The sequence below is a fragment of the Zootoca vivipara genome, chromosome 6 (genome assembly GCF_965207765.1).
Source record: "Zootoca vivipara chromosome 6, rZooViv2.hap1.1, whole genome shotgun sequence".
Lineage (NCBI taxonomy): Eukaryota > Metazoa > Chordata > Lepidosauria > Squamata > Lacertidae > Zootoca > Zootoca vivipara.
The window spans coordinates 94,643,467-94,659,221 of NC_142589.1; the positions used below are offsets into that span (position 1 = coordinate 94,643,467).

At 49.6% G+C, this 15,755-nt stretch overlaps 1 protein-coding gene across 15 annotated transcripts in view; it reads left to right on the forward strand.

The window, feature by feature from the left end:
• Positions 1-364: 364 nt before the first annotated feature.
• TCF3 (transcription factor 3) overlaps positions 365-15,755 on the forward strand; it is a 97,989-nt gene continuing 82,598 nt past the window's right edge. For 6 of the 15 annotated variants that reach the window (XM_088673087.1, XM_035119259.3, XM_088673091.1 and 3 more), the window contains exons 1-2: positions 976-1,332; positions 13,416-13,516. In XM_088673087.1, the coding sequence (XP_088529213.1) occupies positions 13,445-13,516 (72 nt within the window). In that variant the 5' untranslated portion in view covers positions 976-1,332; positions 13,416-13,444. Of the gene's footprint in view, positions 1,333-13,415; positions 13,517-15,755 lie in introns of all 15 variants that reach the window. The other 9 variants (XM_035119250.3, XM_060275300.2, XM_035119255.3 and 6 more) reach the window with 5 other exon arrangements.

Consider the following 15,755-nt stretch of genomic DNA (forward strand, 5'->3'; position numbering starts at 1 on the left):
CATTTAATCGACCGCTTCCATCTCTTCCACGGCCCCCACACCCCTAAAAAATAAAATAAAATACATTTGGATCTGTAGGGGAAAAGAGCGTGTATTTTTTTTAAAGGGAAATAAAAAAAGCGCGCCCTCTGCTAGATAGAGAGAGACCATATTCTGGGGAGATAGCCCTTTTAAATCATAATGATGAAAAAAATCCAAATTTCTCCCTCCCCCCTCCTAAGTATTTGGGAGCTGGAGAGAGGAGGAGGAGGAGGAGGAAGGCGGGTGGGGGACGGGCGAGGGGGACGGAGCCTCGTGGGCAGAGCCCAGCCATCCTAACTCTTTCCTTCCCTCCCCACCCCGTTCATTTTTTTTTTAAACTTGTGCAGCTGGTCGTAATGGTGGTTGATGCGGCGGAAGGATACGTCGGGGAAGGGAGGCCTTGATGCGTGTGTGTGTGTGGATGCGTGTGTAAGCAGAGGAGGAGAAGGGGGCGCCCGTCCGCCTTTGCCTGCCCCAGCGAGCGAGACGCGGGGGAGGAGGGGGGGAGAGAAACAGAAACCCACGGAGAGAGAGAGAGGGGCAAAACCAAAGGCTCTTGCAACGATGAGCCAGCGAATCAAGCGCTAAAAAGAGGGGGCTCGGAGCCGGAGGAAAGAGAGAAAGAAAGAGGGGAGAGAAAAGAGAGAGAGAGAGAGAAAAGAGAAAAGAAAAAAAGCAGGAGCGGCGGCACTTTTACTTTCCTGCCCGCCCCCCGCCTTCCTTCCTTCCCTCCCCCGCGGCCGCCGGGAAGCGGGTGGAACGTTGGCGAGGGCACATCAAAGGGATCGAACGTCGGGGCGCACATCCGATCGAACGCTCGGCGCGGGCCAAACATCCGATCGAACGTTCGGCGCGGCCAATCCGGGCGCCGGGACGGGGCGCGCGCGGACCCCGAACGTTCGGAGCCCGTCCTCTCCTCCCCTTTAATCTCTTTCCCGTTCCTTCCTTCTCTCCCTCCCTCCGCTCCCGGTTCTTTCCCCCCCCTCTTCCTCTCTTTTTTTAAATTCCTCTTCTCCTTCCTTCCTTCCTCCCCTTCCCCCTCCCTTTCTTTTTTTGCTACATTGTAGCCATTTCCGTTCGCCTCTGTATCTCTTTTTTTATTACATTGTTATTAAAAAGCTGGGAGAGGGGGGGGAAGAAGCCGCCTCCGTCAGCCTTGCCACAGCCGCCGCCGGGAGAACAATAGGAAGGGTTAGGAGAAGGGACCGGGGCGCCCAGCCCGGCTGCGCCCCGGGGATCAACGCCACCCAGTCGTGGATGTGACGCGGTTCCCGCACCCCGCGCCCCCCAATTTCACCGCAAACTGAGCAGGTAAGCTGGAGGGAGGGGGGAGGGGCTCCTACTTTTAATTTGAGGGGGGGAGAATGTTCACTTTTGACTCCTCCCCCTCCTCGGAACTATTTTGTGTGTAATGTGTGAGGACGTGGGGGGGGGGGCGGCTCAGGTCAGACTTAAATCTCCCACCGTGGAAAACTAACTTGGCCGTTTCTTCGCGACTTTCCTCAGTGGCCCCCCCCTCCCCCACATCCCTATCGCCGCCCCCACCCCCTGCGATTGATTTATTTTTTATTTTAAAATGGTGAGGGATTCCTTCCCCCTCTCTTGCCCTTTCTTTCTCTCTTTCTCTCTCTCTCTCCCCCCCCCGGAAGTGGTGTTAAACTTTATGGGGCGGGAAGTTAGTGGAAGCAAGGAAGGGGGGGCGAGAGGGGGTCTCCCTGTTCCGCTAACACAGTTAATGTTCTTTTGGGGGGGGCTGCTGCTACTGCTACTGTATCTAAAACTATTTGAAAGTTCTGTTTTTGTGGGGGGGGGTCCAGCCCCCCATTTTCCTGCCTCGTGGACTTTAGGAATAGAGTCAGGTCACATTGTGCTTGTTGGCGAGTGGGGTGGGGGGTTGTTCATGATGTCTTTATTTTATTTTATTTTGAACCGGTTACAGTAGCAAGCTTTTGAATTCCAGGCGTTTCTTTTCCTTGAGGTGTGGGGGGGGGACCCCGAATTTCACACCCAATTCACCCCATTAACAACCACTGGCCTTTAATTGTACAGTTCCCTGGCTGTTAAACTTTCCGCCCCCTTAAATTTACATGTGCGAAAAGAGAGGCTTGATTGTTGGGGGGACGGAGGACGGACAAACCAGAGAGTTGTTCCCAAAGGTGGTTGTGATCCAGAGTTGTCTACCAGAGGTTTTTTTTAAACAGTCCCTTCGAACATCTCCACATATACACTTCAGCCGACCGGGCTACTGCTGGTGGCTGGTGCGTTTGAGAAAGTATCATAATCTCTCCTGTTTTAATCTCCCATTTTTATTCCTCCTGCTCGACGTTCCATAATTCACCATCCCACGCCCTGCCCACTGACCCTGAAAGATCCAGTAAATAAAGAGTTGGGAATGGCTTAAGTTTTGTTTTTTTCAGGTAGGCCTCTACCACATGGACAGATTATTCGTCTTTTACAGGTTCCCAGGCTCCACCTTCCCACAAGCCAGCCTTTCCGACACAGGCTGGCCGGCTCCCCGAATTTAATATACCATTTTCCACCGCAGGTTTTATTCTCTGCCTTTCCCCCCCACCCCCCCCCACCCACAGCTCCCCTTATTGTTAGCAAAATGAAGGATAGATTGTCTCGTTCCTTCAAAATCCCCTTTTTGCACAAAACAACCTTAATTTCACGAAGGAGCCCTCCGAATAAGGCCGAGCTTTTGGACAAAAAGAAACGACTCAGGGAAGTTTGGGCCGGTGGTGGTTTTCTTAAAAGGCTGTTTAGTGTTTTCGGTGTTTTTGTTTTTTGTTTGCACGTGTTTGCTTGTCTGAAACAATCTTGATTTGGCCTGTTTGTGGGCACCAGGTTTGCCTTCCTCTGTCTCCTCCCCCCTCCCAAACACACACACACACACACACACACACACAAACACAACACCATCCTAAGTTTTGTCCCAAATCCCATTGTGTGTGCAAATTTTCCATACCTCCTGGTAGTCTGTGTCTTAACCAGGGAGTCCAAAAACTCTTCCAAAATACATTTTATTCTGCCTTGTCTATGCAGACAATCTGGAAGCTTGTTTTGCATAAGTTGCTGTTGGAAGGAAGATATATTTACAAACAAATCTTTAATACGGCCTCCGACCAGCACAGTAAATTAATGCATTGCATCAAAGATCTATTTATATTTCTGCGTGCATGTGGAATTATGAGGACTAATAGTCAATGGAGTCGCCGCTTCCTCCCTTCCCCACACCCCAGCCCTACACTCCCAGGTTTAAACGTGGAAATACATATTTATGGTATTTCTGCCTGTGCTGCTGATCTTTCAGAAACCAGTAAGGTTTGTGCCGTAAGACACCTCCGATTTAGTGCCTCTGTGTGAGTAGCTTGCAAAAATAGGATAGATCAACATTTGTCACCGTTGGCTGAACTGTAGTACCATAATGGTGCCCCCCCCCCTAATATGAAAGTGTTTATCTCCTTGCAATTATTTTTATTTTTATTTTGGAGGGCTCCAAGACAGCAGCTGTTTGCATGCAAAAGAGATGTCTTGCCTGCTGAATTAAACCCATTTTTTTTGGTGGGGGGGGGGAGAGGTCTGCCTGTCTGTGGATAGTAGTAAAAAGCTCTCTGTATGAATGGCAGCTGCTGGGAGCTTTGTGTGTGCCTCTCTGCAAACTTTTCTTGCTGAGTGCACGAGGCTGGACCTGCCCCCTTCTTCTGCTTTGTGTGCGATGCCTTCCCCCATCTCTCTCTCCCCCCCTTCACCCTCTCAGCTCCCACCCCCATTTTTTCCCAGATTTTCCAGAGAGTGTGTTAAATTGCACTGGGGTCGAATGCTTCGATAGCAACTCCGCAAAGTATTGGCAACCCTGCCTGGTGGGTTTTTTTTAAAAAAATTAATAATAATAATAATATTACGAAAATGGGTGCTGTGGGAATTGGTTTTGGAGGACAAGAAAGCAGGGGGGGAGAGAGAGAGAGAGAGAGAGAGATGGAGGAAGGGAGAAGGGGGAGTTGAAAAAGGAGGAGGGTTGGGTGAGACTGGCTAGAAACTCTTTGTCCTAAAGTAATAAAACTCCCGGCCTTGGCAGGAGGAGACTCAGGAACTGAGTCAGGTTGAAGTGCAATAGGGAAGGGAGTTTTCTTTTCTTTTTTTCCTTTGGGGGGGTGGGCGCACCGGGAAGGTAGAAACCCCCCTTTTAATTCCGCAGTATTTTTGTGTGTGTGTGGAGGCGTGGCATTTCCATACCAAATTGTGTTTTTATTTATTTTTATGGAGGCAGGTGCAGGGCAAAATCGGGCCTTGCCTGTGTCGTCGTCCGGTCCCATCCCGTCCCCCGTCCCGTATTATTTGCCCTTGGGTCTTGCTCCGTCCTTGCCCTTTTCACGTGGGGGGGGGGTTTGCAAAGAGCAAAAGGAAGCTGTTCTCGCAGGCCTTAACACTCACCCACCCCCAAGGTCTGGGACCCCCGTCTCCTTCCCAAACTGGGGGAAGTCCTTCCAAAACGCCTTAGGGTGGCAAGACCCATGTGCTGTTTGGGCACTCGAACGGCGTGCCACCGGGTGGAGGAATGTCCGCAAGGGATAATCTTCCCCCACAGCTGCCCCCCCTCCATCATCCCAGAATGCAAGGAAGCAGTCAATATTGATGTTACCTTTTTCGCCCATGCAACAATATCCATATCTGTAGAAACATTCGATGGGGAAGCGAAATTCTCTGTGGGTGGCACGCCCCCCCCTTCCCTGTGTCCTGAAACCCCCCCCATGTGTGATTCTATACATATTTACCTTGCTTTCTCCCCCCCCCCTCACACTGCCACCTGCTAGCAAATTTGTATTCTCCCAACCCAGGAACACGGGTCTCCGGATCAGCAAAGATATATCGCTTTGAGCGCAGGGTTTTTTTTTTAAAAAAAACCCACACATTATTTTTTGCAGTCCCCCACCCCCAGTTGGCTTCTCAGTTTTAAATGCGTCGCTGGAGCCGAGGAAGGCCGGTGTAAAGAATAATTTTAAAATTGCCAGGTGTTTTTGAAGATACTAAATTCTTAAACATGATGTAAAATAGAAGCTGGGTTGTGTTTTTTTGGGGGGGGCACACAATCTAAATAGCAGGTTTGTTTTTTGTTTTTTTAAAAATGAAGGCTGGTTTGGATGTTGTTTGCATACTCCAAAGTAAGGGTGCCACGTTCAACGAGGCTTAATCCTGCGCCAAGTAAACAGGGGAGATGTTGTGTTGTTGTTGTTTTTCAGTCCGGAGCCTGCTTACATGGGAGTAAGGCTCACTGGACCCAGTGGGATTTCCCACTGAGTAAACATGCATTCGATTCTTCCACTCTTCAAATATCTTTTTAATGTGGACTAGCAGCTTTGCAAGTAACTACATTGTTGTTGTTGTTGTTGTTGTTGCATTTATCTCCCACATTTTTAGCAAGGCTCAGGGTGGGCATATTTTCTCCCTCTGCACTTCATCCTCACAACAACCCTGTGAGGTAGGTTAGCCTGAGAGATGGTGGCCGCGACCAGGTCTCTTTGGGGTCAGCTTTGGGGCCGAGTGTGGCCCTAATTTCCGTAACAGAACCCTGCTCTCCCGGGTTCCTAGTCCAGCACTCTTAACCACTGCACCACACGAAGAACGACAAGTGGGCGAAAAGCACTTTGGAGCAACTGAGCACATTTCAGGGAGGCCAGAGTAGAAATGGACAGCTATCTCATTTTAGCGTGGCCATTGTGGTCAAGAGGAAATGTATTTCCTACCAAAACAAATGAAAAGTAAATAAATCTGGGGATCCGGTCCCGCTGCTGTAATTCTCTGAGATGTAAGCCAGTCCTCTCTCCTGCGTGTGTATCGAGCAGTGTTTGCTGGCAGCAGAGCATGTGCAAAGTACAATTTCCTTGCAACGCCACCCCGGCCTTTCTCAGGAACAAGCCTATCCCTCCATGCATTCTTGTTTTGTTTTTGCATTACATCTTACGGCAGTCAGTTCCGCAGGTTTCGTTCTGCGTCTGTTTCCTTTTGTCCGTCGCATGACCCCCGAGTTTGGTGTTGTTTCTCGAGCCGGCAATCGCAGGCCCACTTTGGGCAAAAGTTTCCTGCGTTGACAGGGGGTTGGACTAAATCAAGGGTCAGCAAACTTTTTCACAGCAGGGGCCCGGTCCACTGTCCCTCAAACCTTGTTGGGGGCCGGACTATATTTTGGAAGAAGAAAAAATGAACGAATTCCTATGCCCCACAAATAACCCAGAGATGCATTTTAAATTAAAGCACACATTCTACTCATGTAAAAACACCAGGCAGGCCCCACAAATAACCCAGAGATGCATTTTAAATAAAAGGACACATTCTACTCATGTAAAAACATGCTGATTCCCGGACCATCCGCGGGCCGGATTTAGAAGGCTTTTGGGCTGCATCCGGCCCCCGTGCCTTAGGTTGCCTACTCCTGGACTAAATGACCGCAGTTCCATTTAAATTTTCTAGAAACTTGTGGATCTGTGAGCCTTAACTGCGGATACATTATGGACCAAAGGAGTGTAGGATAAAAAACCTCGATTGCAGCTTTTGAGGGTCGGATCCAGAAATTGCTCCAGCAGCTTCTGTGCTGGGGGGAAAGCTGCCGTTTTTGCCTGGCGGCTTCGAGATATTTCTGGTCTCTTGTCTTTTGGCCATGCTGGCTGGCTAGGGTACTGGTGAGGGAATCCTTCAACATCTGAAGGGATACAGATTTCATAGGATCCTAGAACCTGTGAGTTGGAAGGGAACTCCGAGGGACATCCATTCCAGCCCGCTGCAATCCCAGGGGGTCTCAACACGCGGTCTCCCATCCAATTCCAAACCATGCCGGGCCCTGCTGAGCTTTGCAAAGGTGCTAGCGGTTTTATCGCTGAATGAAGCTGTCTTTTCTCTAAGAAGAGAAGAGAAGAGGCATTCTTTTCCCTGGGGGAATTTTCAGGCCAGGGTCTTGTGAGGGGTGTCAGAACCTGGAACCTTAAGCATTCAAAGTAGGTACTCATGATGCTTTCTCATAAAATGAGGTTCTAGTCCTCATGGTTTCCGAAGTGAAACCTGCTTTAAACTGAATCAGATCCTTGCTCAGGGCTGTCTTCACAGTATAACACCGGTCTTGAAAGACCTGCAATAGCTCCCAGGACTTTTCCAGGCACAAGTCAAAGTGTTGGTGCTGACCTTGAAAGCCCTAAACCAGGGGTCAGCAAACTTTTTCAGCAGGGGGCCGGTCCACTGTCCCTCAGACCTTGTGGGGGGCCGGACTATATTTTGGAAAAATATATACGAACGAATTCCTATGCCCCACAAATAACCCAGAGATGCATTTTAAATAAAAGGACACATTCTACTCATGTAAAAACATGCTGATTCCTGGACCATCCGAGGGCCAGATTAGAAGGCAATTGGGCCGCATCCGGCCCCCGGGCCTTAGTTTGGGAACCGTGCCGTAAACGGCCTCGACCCAGTATCCCTGAAGGAGCATCTCCACCCCCATCATTCTGCCCAGACATGGAAGTCCATCTCCGAGGGCCTTCTGGCGGTTCCCTTCCTGCGAGAAGTGAGGTTACAGGGAACCAGGCAGAGGGCCTTCTCGGTGGTGGCACCCTCCTTGTGGAACGCCCTCCCATCAGATGTCAAGGAAATAAACAACTCTCCGACTTTTAGAAGACATTTGAAGGCAGCCCTGTTTAGGGAAGATTTTAATGTTCGATGCTTTACTGTGTTTTTCATCTTGTGTGGGGCATAAATATTATTATTATTATTATTATTATTATTATTATTATTACACTGACCGGCAGCAGTGCTCCAGGGTCTCATGTGTGAGTCCTCGTCCCATCCCCCTGCCTGCCCTATATAGAGACGGTGAGAATTGAATTGAATCTGGGACTGCCTGCATTCGGAGCAGGTATTCTGCCACTGAGTTTTGCTCATTCCCCCAATATGTTGGAAGCCGCCCAGAGGGGCTGGAGAAACCCAGTCAGATGGGTGGGGTAATAATAGTAATAATAATAATAACATTTATAATAATAATAATCCTTCATCAGGCTGCCTTTTTGCAAACTGGCTGACAAGGGAATAAAATCTGATGACGGCTTCAGAAAAACCAAAGCCTGGCAGAAAAATTTAACTCCCCACCCCACCCCTTTATCTCCTCCTTCCCTCTGAGGAGAGGTAGCCCTCACGACACCCCTGGTGTTGTGGCCAGTTGGGACTAGTCGAGACCCAAGTTCAGATCTCTGCTAGACCTTGCAAGTCTTGCTGGGGGGGGGAGCCCAGGGCCCACCGGTGTCTCTCAGCCTGGCCGACCTCGCAAGGTTGTTGTGTAGGTAAAATGAAGGGCAGCACACTGTTTTGGGCTCCCTGGGAGGAAAGGGAACGAAGGAAATGGAATCATTTGAGCTGAAGTTCTATTTTAGAAAGTTTCCCGAAATTTCATACATATATTTCGATACAGAATACCCCCCCCCCGCGACTTCCCACCCCCTTTCCCGCGGTGTCTCTGTTTCTCTCCCTCTGCCGCAGCTTGCTTTCTATCTCTTAAACCTTAACAAAACTATAATCTTTGATCCCTTCTGTCGCTCATAGTTCGAATCCTGCTCGTGCGTCCACCATACAATGACACCACTTTAAATAATCCTATTTCCATCCTTCCACAAAACCTTCTCCATTAGCTTCTGTTATTTCAGCTTTGCCAGTTCGGCAGAACCCAAATCACCTTTTACTGATTATAGGTAGGTAGCCGTGTTGGTCTGACGTAGTCGAAACAAAATAAAAAAAATCCTTCCGGCAGCACCTTAAAGACCAACTAAGTTTTTTATTTTGGTATGAGCTTTCGTGTGCATGCACATATCTGAAGAAGTGTGCATGCACACGAAAGCTCATAGCACAATAAAAAAACTTAGTTGGTCTTTAAGGTGATGCTGGAAGGATTTTTTTTTTTATTTTGTTTCACCTTTTACTGATCCGTCCTTTTTTTTTAGTGGGAATATCTTCCTTCCTTCCGTTTTTGAGCCTATAAAATTCCTAGCTGCTGCCTTAATGCGCATAAACAAATTAATCATCCTTTTCAGGGACTTCTCTCCCTGTAATCCCTAAAAGGAGTTTTTGTTTTTGGGTATAGTCATTTTAAACATTTTTTTATCTTGTTATATATTGTCTCCCAAAATGCCCTTGCGTTCTTGAAAATCCACCACATATTGGGGGGGGGGGGGAGAAGAGCCTTTGATCTGGTTACGGAAAAGGTAATCGTTTGAACCTGGATCTGTTTTCTGCCTTCCCCAGTCTTAATTCAAACATCCGATCCAAAGTTGTTGTTTTTTAAAGCTGTTTTTAAGGAAATTCGCCCCCCAAAACATGGGTTGACACATGCCCGGGTTTCCCCCGACATTTTTACCTTTTTCTCCTTTTTTTTTTGGAATTTCTGCCCAACAGATGAATCCCAGATATATCTGGCAGCCCCAGGCAGGATAACCCCTCTGCCCCAAGGAGATTACAATCAGACCCTTTCGACCAAGGGGCCCGGAAAATGGCGAGGGTTGGCCGCTCAATCCTGAGGGCCACACTCCCTCTTGGAGAATGGGGGGGGGGGCGTGGATGGCAGCGGTGAGGGAGGGGCTACAGGCAAAAGTGGGTGGAGCCAAGATCAGACAGAACCTAGCCAGTGTTTGAAATTCGCCAGGTGTGCTTGGCGACTGGCGCCGGTCTAATTGCAACTACATTAAAAAACTTCTTTCTTAGTCCACAGTTAATGCTGTTTCCGTTTCCAATGTGTGTGTTTTTTCTCCTTTTTTGCATATCGTAGGGTTGCCATATTTCAAAAAGGTGGTGGTTTGGGGCGGGCCAAAGTTGTCGTGCTTTTTTGTTGCAGAATCTCCCCCCAAAAAATGTAAGCTGCTTTTTTAAAAATCAAAATTGCCACACACAAAAAAATCAACACTTCTGTCAGGGGGCCTTCCTACAGGGAGCCTCCCTCCCCTCTTGCTGACCAGCCCTTTGCCCAGGGAGAGCAGCAGCAGCGGGTCAGGTGAGGGGAATCGGGAAGTGAGCGGGGATGGAGGTGCCAGGGCTCAACGGTGTTGGAGAGCCTCTGCGCCGCCAGGACCAAGAGGTGGAGGGGAGCAGGCAGCCCCTTCCGGCGCCCGAATTAAGGCGCGCCACCAAACGTGAGGTCGGGAGGAGGCGTTTCGGGGTGCCCAAACTCTTATGCTGGTCCCGTAGCCGGAAACGTCCACTCCCGGATTCTGCGAGTGACTAGGAGGTCATGTTTTCCGCTATCTCTGCACTGTAAATACTATGCACAAAAAAACTCTTAAAGACAGAGCGGACTTGGGCGCCTTTACTCAAGAGTAGCCGCAACAACGCCATGACAACTTCCAATAGGGGTTGCTGGACATTTCCCCAGACGTTTTGACCACTTTTTGGAAATTCTGCTCGGACGCCATTGCCAGCGGACGGATCCCGGCTGTGCCCGGGGAAGTTCCAGGCATATGGGAGCCCTGTTGGACCCGGGACAAGTGAATTGTTGTACTAGCAAGCGATATAGTTGAGATAATAGACTTGTAGTATTGGGAGGGGCCCCCGCCGAGGGTACCTAGCTTATATATTGTTTCCTATCACACTGCACAGTGAGGTTTAGGCACCTGTCGGAGACATTTTGATTCAGGAAGGCTTTCCCTAAAGGTGTAATCTGCAAGATCCAATTCTTTACCTGATTAAATATTTTGTTGGCGCTTGTATTTGTGTGTGGGTGTGTTTGTGTTTGTGTTTGTGTGGGTGGGTGGTTTGCAATAGGGCAGGCATCCTCAAACTCGGCCCTCCAGATGTTTTGGGACTACAATTCCCATCATCCCTGACCACTGGTCCTGTTAGCTAGGGATGATGGGAGTTGTAGTCCCAAAACAGCTGGAGGGCCGAGTTTTGGGGGGTGCGTGCAATAGGGTATTGGGCTGTGGCCAACTCATTTCTCCTCTTGAGTAGACCCACTGAAAGCAAGGGAGCCATGCCTTCCTTTCTAATGGGTCTATTCTGAGTTGGACCGGCTCTGGATAACAACCCATTATCAGAGTTTTAAGGGCTCGTTCCGGCTGGACGTAAGTGTTCCACGGAAGATTTATTTATAATATTCCTGTGCAGATAATTAAAGGATGATCTGATTCCGTAGTTGTGTGTAGGTTTTCTTGTGCAAATATGTGTAAAAGGAAGCAGCCCAGCCTGCAGCTTTGAACCCCAGACGGCCAAATGCATGTGTATTTCAGAAAAGAAGCCAGTCGGTAACACCCAGGGGTGGGCCCAGGCAATGTAACAGGGCAGCCCCTGGTGGTTCGTCCTCCCTCCATCTCCTAAGCTTTGGAGATGGAGGTTAATTGGGAGAAGGGAAGTGGTGAGGGGCAGCCACTCGCTCTCAGAGTCCATGCAATGCTTTGCGGCCTGTTCCTGCCATGCTGAAGCTTGCAAGCGGTGGCCGCAGTCTCCTTAATAGCTTTATGGTTGTTCTTAAAGACCCTCTCGCTCTCACCTGGAGATTCCAGCCCACCTGGCAGTCTGACAACCCTAGAAGCCAGAGCAGGGGGTCTCCAACGTTGTGCCCACAGTGGGCTTTTCCCAGTGTCCGTGCCAGCGTTGGAGATCCGCAAGGTGCATTTTCTCTGGGTAACCTCTTCCACGCCGTTCAAAATTTGCCAGGCGCATTTTGCACCCTTGCAACCGAGTGAAGATGCCTGGGTGCCAGGATGGCACCTGAGGCCTCCAGAATCGGGGGGATCCTTGGGTCTGGACTGTTTTCACACACTTAAAACCCCACCCTGTAGAATCCTATCTGCGATATTTTATCCGCACCATTGGAATGAATTTCAGGACCCAAAATTCTGAGCAGGAGCTGTGAGCGACGTTATAGCAGATTCTTGTCGCTTGTCTTCACTCCCCCCCTGCTCACCATTGTGAATGATATTCCCACGTTATGAATGGTCCATGTCCCCATTGAGAAAGAGAGGTTGGAAGAGGCCAATATATACACTGACTGGCCTTGGATCGAGGGACTTTCCTTCTTTCAGTTCCCAAACCTCGTAACCCAGCTCAGGGTTGTCCTCCAAAGTCCTAGCCAGATGTTCAGCTGAGACTCTATCCCAGCCAGTCCATCATTTGAAAAATAGGACCCTAGAACCATCTTAGGTTCCTTTTTGGTAACTGCAACCCTACTTTAAGGAGCTATTGGGCGCCTTGCTTATATATCTGGGTTTCTAACACTCACACAAATGCACAAACGTGAGAAAAGCATTCTGCTATCGTCAACAGAATAAGCTTTGTTCATGGTTATGTGAAGGCTTGTGGGGTAGTTCCTGCCCCCCCCCCGTTCTCATGCCTATTTGGGGGGGTGAAATGGAGGGAGGAACCGGCTGTACCCCTTCTTTTTCTGATCTCTCCCCCTTCCCAAGGCCTTAGCATCCCTATCTACGTCCTGTTTTCTCTCTGGGTAGTGATAGCTTCTCTGATTTCCGAGGATGGCCAAAGGCATTTATTTGATGCAGAGTCTCAAACAGTACCCAGGGATAGAAGTGGTCTCTATTTTCCCCTCCCTTAAAGGGTAAAGGAACCCCCGACCGTTAAGTCCAGTCGCGGACGACTCTGGGGTTGCAGCGCTCATCTCGCGTTACTGGCCGAGGGAGCCGGCGTACAGCTTCCGGGTCATGTGGCCAGCATGACTAAGCCGCTTCTGGCGAACCAGAGCAGCGCACGGAAACACCGTTTACCTTCCCGCCGGAGTGGTACCTATTTATCTACTTGCACTTTGACGTGCTTTCGAACTGCTAGGTTGGCAGGAGCAGGGACTGAGCAACGGGAGCTCACCCTGTTGCAGGGATTCGAACCGCCGACCTTCTGATCGGCAAGCCCTAGGCTCTGTGGTTTAGACCACAGCGCCACCCGCATCCCCGGTACCTTCACCCTCCCTTCCCTTCCTGCAAAAATAAAAATCCTGTTTTCATTTCACATATTCGCTGCCCACCCCCTTGCAAAAACCTGTGGCTGTCACCTCGCAGCCCGTCTGGCCCAGAAATCGGGGGGGGGGAGGCACATTTTTTTTGGGGGGGAATTCAAGTCATTGGTGGGGGTGAGTTTGCACCCACCGATTCTCCCCCCCCAAAATCCTCCATTCTCCATTCAATAACTCACTTGTTGTGGATTTGAACGCAGATCCCTGCAGGAGGGGATGGTATCGCAAAATGAAACGTTTATTTCTGGGTGGTTTTGTTCCTCCGTTTCACAAATATTCTTTTAAATAAATAAATTCTCTCTTTTTCTTTCTCTCCCACCTCCCCTCTCTGCTCCCATCCCTTCCTCTCCTCCTCCATCCCTCGCCCCTCTCCTTTTCTTCCGTGCGGAATAATAATAATAATAATAATAAGGACGGACTACGTTTGAATCTGGGGGGAATATGAACCAGCAGCAGAGAATGGCCGCAGCCGGGACCGACAAGGAGCTGAGTGACCTCTTGGATTTCAGTATGGTAAGTGAGACTCTAGTTATTTATCTCTTGCGGGGTTTGCGCACATGTGAACATGAGGGGAGGGAACGGTGGCGTTACGCTGGATGGGTGTGTTTGTGTGCGTGAGGGAGTCGGACGGAGGCAACTCACAAGGAGGCAAAAGCGGTTGCTGGTACCAACTTGTTTGTTCCTCGTCGCAGTATCAAGGGGGATGCATAATTGCTACGGTCTCCTTGTTGTGAAGACTTGGAAAGGGTGGGGGCGGAGTAGGGGAAGGAGGGAGGGAGAGAGGGAGAGAGAGAGAGAGGGAGAGAGGAAGGAGAGAGAGAGAGAGAGAGAGAGAGAGAGAGAGAGAGAGAGAGAGAGAGAGAGAGAGAAAAGGAAGGAAGGAAGGAAGGGAGAGAAAGAAAGAAAGAAAGAAAGGAAAAGGAAAGAAAGGAAAAGAGAGGGGGGAGAAAAGGGAAGGAAGGAAGGAACATAGCTGTCAACTTTCGGATTTGAAAATAAGGGATCAGCAATCCAGGATAGCAGCGGGAAACAGCGCTGGAATAAGGGAGTTTCCTGCAAAAAAAAGGGAGGGTTGACAGCTATGGGGAGGGAGGGAGGGAGGGAGGGAGGGAGGGAGGGAGGGAGGGAGGGAGGGAGGGAGGAAGGAAGGAAGGAAGGAAGGAAGGAAGGAAGGAAGGAAGGAAGGAAGGAAGGAAGGAAGGAAGGAAGGAAGGAAGGAATCTCAGCCAAAGCATCCATGGCAGGTGGCCAGCCAACCTCTGCTTAAAAACCTCCCAAGGAGGAAGAGTTCACCATCCCACCTCCGAGCGCCTCTTACTGTCAGAAAGTTCTTCCTGATGTTGAGTCGGAATCTCCTCTCTTGCCACTTGAAGCCATGGGTTCAAGTCCTGCCCTCCGGAGCGGGAGAAAACAAGCTTGCTCCTCCTTCCATGTGGCAGCCCTTGGGAGATATTTGAAGGCGACTCCTCCTCTCTCCTCTCAGTCTCCTCTTTTCCAAGTTGAACATACCCAGCCCCTTCGACCGCCAGGCTTGGTCTCCAGACCCTTGGTTCTCAACACCCTTCCTAAAATAAGCTTCCAGTTGTGTGGAGTTGCTCCGGCTGTTTGTTTACTCCAGAGAAGAGGGAGTTGGGACTCCGGCAACGAACATCTAGAGGGCTGTAGGTTTTCCCATTCCTGGCATAATAAGAAGAGGCTTTCTCCTCTCTCAGAAGGGAAGGCCTCTTTTAAATACAGTGGGTCCCTTGGTTCTCAAACTTAATCTGTTCCGGAAGTCCAAAACAAAAGCGTTCCAAAACCGAGGCGCGCTTCTTTCCCATAGAAAGCAATGCCGAATGGATCAATCCATTCCAGACTTTTAAAAACAACCCCTAAAAGCAGCAATTTAACATGGATTTTACTATCTTAACGAGACCACCGATCCATAAAATCCCCCAAAAATCCAAGCAATAAAGAATGTACTGCAGTCACACAATCGATCGATCAGGAGCTGAACTAGGTCCCACGCAGTCACAAAAACAAAACAAAAAAGAGCTGCAAAAATGCAAAATAAGTTGCAAAAACAGACAGACCTCGGCGTAACACTCAAATCAGAAGCGTAACACTCAAAACGGAGCACATTTGGCTTCCGGGAAAAGTTCGCAAACCGGAACACTTGCTTCCGGGTTTGCAGCTTTTGGGTTCCGAGTTGTTTGCGTACCAAGGCGTTTGAGAACCAAGGGACCACTTGTAGCGATGTTCTTCCATCTGTCGGCAGGAAATGCCTCTCTAAACGGAGGCACCTACACTATTGCATGCAGTCCAGAATAAGGGACGGGGAATCTCTGGTTTTTCCAGATTTTTTTCCCCATTGGCTATTCTGACGGGAGTTGAAGCGGGGCCGCCGTCAGTAGGGGGACAGATCCCCCGGCCTAGGAAGAAGCTTTCTCCTTTCTCAAGAGGGAATGCCTCCTCTTAAAAAGAGGCATTCTTCCATTTTTGGGGCGCCTTCTGTTGATTTTACTGAGGGAAGCCGAACGGAGGCAAACTTTCGGCAGGCAACGTGCGGTCGGAGGAGAGCGTTGTGTCATGCAGGCTGAACTTGGACGGTCGTGTGGTCTTGGCTTTTTAAGATAAGGAGCCTTGGAAGGAGGCCAGGGACGGAGAGAGATAAAACACAACCCAGGGAGGGACAGCGGACAGCGTCACTCTCTTTTCTCTACTCTAGTCCATTTCAACTTTGGTCAGGCCAAGGGGTCACCCGGGTTGCTAA